Consider the following 7,303-nt stretch of genomic DNA (forward strand, 5'->3'; position numbering starts at 1 on the left):
CTACATTATTAAGTCTACATGCATCATCCGGCTTCGTATTCATTGGAGAGGTTATGGGAAGATCGAAGGAAGTTAAGATTGTCGAACTGCTGCGAGAATCTCGGGGCTACAGTACACTTCCACCATTGGGTGGGAATCAAAACTCGTATACCATTGTGTAGAATAAAGCCGGCCCACACTCGTAGTGGTAATCTAGAGTGAGACAGTCTGAGGTTTTTTGAAAATGATACCAAAAAAGGTGAGGTTGTCATCCGCAATTCAGTTTTGAAGCAAAATTGGAGGCTACCCGTTATCACACCCCACAACTGATGTATTTGGAATATCCTGGTTAGCCATAACGTGAAGTATCATATGCGGTACCAGAAGTCTCGAAGATTTGGTCTGTACCGAAATCTGGGAGTAGTACTTCAGCAGAGTAATGAGACGGGGTATGGGGAGTACCGAATGAGGGTAAATTGGTGTCCGCTGTGCAGAAGGGAGCTCCTGAGATGTTCGCGAAGAATCCATATGCCGTGGTAGCCTTGTCCATTTTGTAGCCACTGTAGTAAGTTCGGTTCAATTAGTGGTAGGTCAGGGCCCACCGACTTATTACTTCGTGATACAAACAAAGTGGCTGGAAGTAGAAGTCGTTTCTCCGAGACCCACTGGATAGAGTCATCCACCAGTACTATAGTCAAGCCATTTGAACAGGAACGTGTTGGTTGCTATCATGGCACAATGGCGAATTGGGGTGTGTCCACGGCAATGGGCTTGTCACGATCCGAGATGAGAAGTTCTCCCCTTATAGTTTTATTGGCGGCTATCCTTCCCTGCTATCTCCATAGTGCATCGCGTAGTAATACGTCGGATGTCCTCGCGGAGCTTACGGAGTTCTTTGTGTTAAGGTGTATATCCGCCCCTCGATTCTAGATAAGCGTAAATATTGAACGGGAATTTGACCGGAGATCTGTTACATATCCAAGCGGGTCTCATAAATAAAGCGAGTAGGTTTGTGCTATTAATCGAGCCAAGATGTGGTCCCAGGCAGCCACCAAGGTATTCCAAAAATTGGCGTGCTGGAAGTAAACTACAGAAGGGACGGAGCTGTATGTGCCGGTATGGCAGTTTTGGAAATGCAGTGCCTGATATGATGGCTGCTACTTGGTTTAGTGTTGAGTTGTACCGCTCCAACAACATGCAATGATGTTCAGACCATAGGTGGCAGTTGAAAGAATGAATGTCTTGAATATTGCCAACCAAATTCGCGGATGGCGTCAGCTGCATCCATGAAACCCAGACACCCGGAAAGAAACTATAGCCTAAAGTTGTGCCGCCACATGGTGGTTCATGGGTTTTACAAGTCAATACCCGGTATACCCTGGGACAGTCGAAATCCTAAGTGTTTGAAAGTCTGTGAATAAATGTCAGAGAGTTCGCAGTTTGGGGGGGGGGGGGGGGGGCTACTAGCGTTGGCGTGATGAGATGTCCTTTGGTATGGAGAGACAGTACCGCATGCAGCATCCTCGATGACCTCTTTCGGGGCTTGAGAATTTATTGTTCTAGACCGGATTGGGACCCCATTCATCAAGGGTTGTAGGTGAACAGATTGAGGAGCCTGTATGCGCGTGTCATCTACAACGAGGTAGGAATGAAATAGTTTCGGCCGAAATTGCGCAGGCGTAATAGCCAGGGAGTCTACCGACAATCGAACCTTGAAGTATGCCATTCGTTCTATGGAATAAAGAGGAAAGTTTCTCACGATACGTCATCCGTGTGAGGACATTCTCGAAAAATGCATGAAGTCAACTAATCCAGTTTTTGGCATTCCAGCGTGGCGCAACAGCATCCACATGCGTGGAAGGACCACTTTATCGTATACTTTAGTGATGTCAAGACACGTATCATTCCAGAAATCCTTGAATTGTGAACCTGAGTCCATCGCGGCAGGGGCATGAGTATGACAGGAGTAGCGTGATTTGAATCTAGCCTGGGTGGCATATGTGATGATTGAGCGGAGATAATTTGTAGGAAGCACTTCTCAAAATTGCGACTAACACTCTGCGTCAAGGTTATCGGTCGGAAGTCGGCGGAGGATGCAACATCCGTGTCTGTCATGAGTGTACAGTTGAGAGTTTTGTGGTAAATACGCGTCAACAAATATATCTCAACGTACTCCCCTTATCAGAGGTGAGTCGTTAGCTATTTATTGAACATTATCCGGTCAACTAGCGCATGTGCGTAATCGATTCAGAACCCTAAACTGGGTTTATGACCGATTCACAAATATACCCTAATACTAAATCGTATATCTGACCACAACCCCCCCCTCAAGCTGAAGCACGGAACGTGTGCGAGCTTCAGGAATGAAGATATACTAACTATCTGGGGCGCTAATTTTACCTCCACGAACAAGAGGGATCCGCTGTTTTCACGAGGCAAACCTAACTTTATTAAACGTCTCATTTTGTTTATTTACATCGATATTTACACGATACTTAAATTTTACTTCCGCGTTTATTTATTCTAAGCATTAGAATCGCCTTTATTAGACCGAATCTTACAATGCCACTGCTACGAAAATTCGTTGAACAGAATTCAGGTAACTGGTGTTCACGACTTCCATTCGTACAGATGGGCCATAATCTATGGGCATCCAGAAGACACAAGTCACCGCGCTTTAATGTGTACTTTGGTCGCAGACAGAATCAACTCACGGACTACAATGAGCCAGTGACCGCACCCAGTACAACAGTATCTTGGGAAGAGCGACTGCAAAATCTAGAAGAAGCCATCAGGCCACAATTAGATAATAATGTTACACAGTATCAAGAGAAGATGCGCGCAGCATATGATTGAAAATACCAAAAGAAGTATGTAAACTTCCAGGAAGGGGACCTTGTCATGCTTCGCTATCAAGGTGAAATGAACAAGTTAACAGCACCACATGGCGGACCATACAAAATAGTATGCAAGGAGGGCAACGGGGATTTCGTAGCGACGACGAGCACTGATGAAATATCAGCGAGCCACAGAAAGAGCACGAGGCGGGGGACCTAAGCAAGTCTCACTGATACCACGGGACACTCCCAATTTTCTCGCCTTGAAGCTTGCTTCACCCCCACACCAAAAGGACAAAGACCACAGACTCGGCTGTAGAGCCACCGTTGGGAAGCGTTTTCCTATGCCAAGTTGAGATCAACCGAGAACACCGGTCAAGACTGACTCCGATGAGCGTGGTAGAGGACTCCTGTTAAAGTATAAATTTAATTAATCGGTGATATGTAAGAATAGTTAATGGTGGCAGGTTTTTCATCTAATGCCCCCTAAGGGACAAGTTTTCTCCCTGTATACAAACACCAACCTCTAGATAATCTAGTACTGTAAGATGTCACTTTCTATTGCTACGCAGGCTAAGAAGCATAAAGCTGGGGGGCTGTAGCATCTAGGGACCAGATTAACAAAAAGCCAATCCAAATACCAAAACCCAGAATAACCAAATACTGAGTTTTGGAATTAGGATTGGGATATTTCTGATATTGGAGTCATCAGAAATATTAGCGGTAGAACCGGTAAGCTATACCGGGACTCCGCGTGAGAGAGAAACACTCAAGTAATTCTGAGTATAATGAAAACACAAATAAAGACTCAGTTCGGTTCTCTCACCTAGGGACTTTTCCTAGCTGAGATAACCGTACTTGAGGAGAGGTCGATTGTATCTTGTTGTCTCGTACCTTTCAGTTACTCTCCATACTCTATAGTGTCAGATTGTTCGTTTGTAGAACGACTTTAAGAGAGTAACGAACCAGATTCGCTTCATATTCGTACCGAATGTTGATGACGCTAGTCCACAGGTGGATTCTGAATCTATAGCAGGGGGGCTACCGGTCCTGATTAATCGAGATAAAAATGGAGGGTTTAACCACTCAATCTCTCTCACTTTTCCTGCTCTGCCTTTTTTTTAGGGCTTTACTTCACTACGAGCCCTCCACCACTGCACGGGATGACCGAGCCCCCCCCCCCCCGAAGAATAATAATTAAAAAAAAGAAAAAAGAAAGTATAATAATAAGTAATAGTATTATAATAATAACAACAATAATTATATAGCAATAAAAATAATATAGAATAATACAATTTGGAAAACATCCCACTTCTGAGTGTTTTTGCCACGCGACCTCCTGTGACATTAATATTTACATAGCTGGCGGTTGATAGTTTCGTATTCTTCTTTCTACTGAAGACTGCGCAAAACATACGCAGTCCTCCAGACCACAAGTTTCAACATTCACACTGCTTTAACTTAGCCTTTACCGTTAAATGTACTTTTCGCACACCTCACGCCCACCACGTAGTACACAAAGCCCTGATGTGCCTCTCAATGCACTCTAACATCCCAAAAGTTTTATTGTCCTAATGGGGGTGACCAGCATGTCCATTTTGGTTACAAAAGGGTTCTCAGAACCCGTGTGCCTTGCAGTGACATCCAGAACTAGTGCAAAATTCCACTCTTCAGTATACAACCATCCCAGTTGTGGCATGTACTACAACGCATTAACACATTACTAGTATTCGTACCGCGCGCGAAAGACCCACGTGCATACGCCCATATTTTCATTGCTAATTGTTTCTTCTTCTAATAGCTGCCTATCATACGGCTAAGTTCTCTGATATGTCGGTGGCCTTCAGTCGTACCTTTATTACATGTTCCCAGGCCATCGTCTCTTGATTCCCCCCTTCCCCCCCTATGTACTTGCCTGTGCGTACAAGGATAGGGGCAAACCCTAAAACCCTAGACAAGGGTCTGTGCCTACATGAGTAGGGGGTAAACCCTAAAACCCTAGGCACGGGCCTGTGCCTACAAGGGTAGAGGGCAAACCCTAGAACCCTAAGCACGACCTGTGCCTGTGCCTTGTTAAAGCGGTCCCACTTTTAGGACTACGAGCACGACTTTCAACCTGCTAGCTATACGCGGTGTTGATTCTGCATCAAAGCGAGTTTCCACTGAATACTGATTCTTTGTCCGTTGCGAGGTTTCGCATCTCACACTTGGCCCACATTTCACTGCCGATTGAGAATGGCCTGCAACGCACCGGTCATATTGGCTTCTTGTAATTCAGAGTAACTGTGTACCAAGCGCAGTAGATAACACGATTTAACTAACCGCACAGATAAATTCGAAGAGTGTAACATTGACCACACAAGTACTTGATCAAAATAGATAAGACCTAAACAGTTCGAGCTAAAATAGAAAGCTATCCTGTGGCAGAAAGTAACTACCACATCAAAAGATATTGGTCATTTATACCTGGGGAAAGTTAGTAGCTGCGAACGTAGTATGTATACATAGTGCATATAATCCACGACATTCCAGGCGACACTAACAAGCACAAGCACAAGGCATATATATATATATATATATATGTATGTATGGGAAGATCACACCCCATGCGTTTCAATCATTTATCAGATGCAAGCCATCAGAAAAAATTCATGATACAGAATACACTTGCGATTTCACGACAACCTGTGTCATGGCAAGAATTGAACTCCTAAACCTCAAATCTGCGACACAGAACCATGTGGCTGAATGGGATGTACAAGCATCAGGGGAGGAGGTGATAAAAATATGTACGAAAAATATAATCTGTGCTTCATATGTCGCTGACACAGTAAGAAGAAATGTGTAGAGAAATACCACAATCACACTACAATGGAGCCATTGGCATGAGACAAACACTATGATATCCCCTTCCCGACTACGCAGAGAACGATTGCTCGATACAAAAGTACTCGTACATACCCGCCTATAGATTTCTGATCGATGAATATTTGGGGTACAGTCCTGCAACCAAAAAGAAAAGGGCCAGGTCAGGTCACTACTAGATCTTTTATATATGATGCGACGATCGAGCCAAGTAATGGTATGGTAATGAATGCTTGCATGGTTACATGTTGCAAGAAACCCACTGAATGTTGCCCACTGAATATCACATATATACACGGTATATTACATGTAACGTCTCTATAACCACAGTCACGCGAGCACATAGTCTGAAGACTTTTCCCATTGCGGTGGTCGATATGAGTATGGCTTCATATCATATAGAATTTGATATGTGTGCAGCTTCTGCCTGCAGCAAGTTGCACATAGCTACTACTCACAATTCCTATGCATATGCTAGCTCCACATCCTTACCTCTGGCCACTGAGTTTTTTCATTTCCGCGCGGACATCTGCCACAGTGTCTGACGGGACAGTGTCAAGTGACATGTCAGCGAATTTGACACCTATGATGTTTAACAGCCCTTTGGCTCGGCTGCAAAAGCTATTGATATCGAGTGAGCAACAGATTGTGGTATGAGCATAGTACGCACATGACTGCGTTTGAACGTCTTACTACTCTGTGTGTGCGGCAAGATGGTTAGTGAGACTTTCGAATAGAAAATAAAACGTATTTATGATATACGCAATAGTAAGGATGTAATCTGAACGCATTCGTATATAGAGAATGGAAATTAAGGCGAAGTTGTGCCATACCTACGACACAATGCTGTTTATAATTAATCATGCACGTGTGAAACAAACGTATCTTCGAGACGAGAGAGATGCTCCGGGAACGATGCGACGTTGTGTTGATAAAAAAAGCAATTCCTTTCTGAAACGCGAGAGGTTTACGAACTTCAACGAAGCAAAACAAACCCTATAGTTCTGTGAAGGACTGTCAAATTATAGGTCACCAAAACAAAAGTCAGACAGTGAAATAACAAACGGATTGTACGTACAAAGAACTCGACCGCAGTTAGTTGGTTTGTTGATACATGGAGATAGACACAAGGACACACATAGTAGCACTATCGGAAAATGCCCAGCTTAGCACTCAGCTCCGTATACGGATTTCTATCAATGCGTAGACGACACACAAAAAGTTGTATGCGCGAACGAAACACAAAAAGTTGTATGCGCGAACGAAACACACAAAAAATCCACACAGTTGGCATATATTTTATCCGAGTATATAATTGGCATATACTTTATCTGAGTATATAATATACCATGAAACACAACGAAGCACTAGATATATGAATAATTAGAGCAATACGAGCACTGAGTCGGAACTATACGGTGCTAGTTACAAGCATATCATAACTACACCTCTCAGAAGTGGGTAGCAGGCGCCTTTCAAATACCGAACCCTCCCGATAGGCGTGAATGACATACATACATACACACACACTTACATACATACACCCATCCACCCACAACCACACCCACCCACCCACCCACCCACCCACACACACACACACACACACACACACACACACACAC

General features: G+C 43.9%; 1 protein-coding gene across 1 annotated transcript in view; it reads right to left on the minus strand.

Moving 5' to 3' along the window:
- Window positions 1–4,360: 4,360 nt before the first annotated feature.
- SARC_10281 (hypothetical protein) overlaps window positions 4,361–7,303 on the minus strand; it is a 3,963-nt gene continuing 1,020 nt past the window's right edge. The window contains exons 2-4 of the mRNA XM_014295684.1: window positions 6,174–6,302; window positions 5,778–5,819; window positions 4,361–5,099 (exon numbers count right to left, since the gene is read on the minus strand). Coding sequence (XP_014151159.1) covers window positions 5,036–5,099; window positions 5,778–5,819; window positions 6,174–6,302 — 235 coding nt within the window. The 3' untranslated portion in view covers window positions 4,361–5,035. The remainder of the gene's footprint in view (window positions 5,100–5,777; window positions 5,820–6,173; window positions 6,303–7,303) is intronic.

This window comes from Sphaeroforma arctica (assembly GCF_001186125.1).
Source record: "Sphaeroforma arctica JP610 unplaced genomic scaffold supercont1.1194, whole genome shotgun sequence".
Taxonomy (NCBI): Eukaryota; class Ichthyosporea; order Ichthyophonida; genus Sphaeroforma; species Sphaeroforma arctica.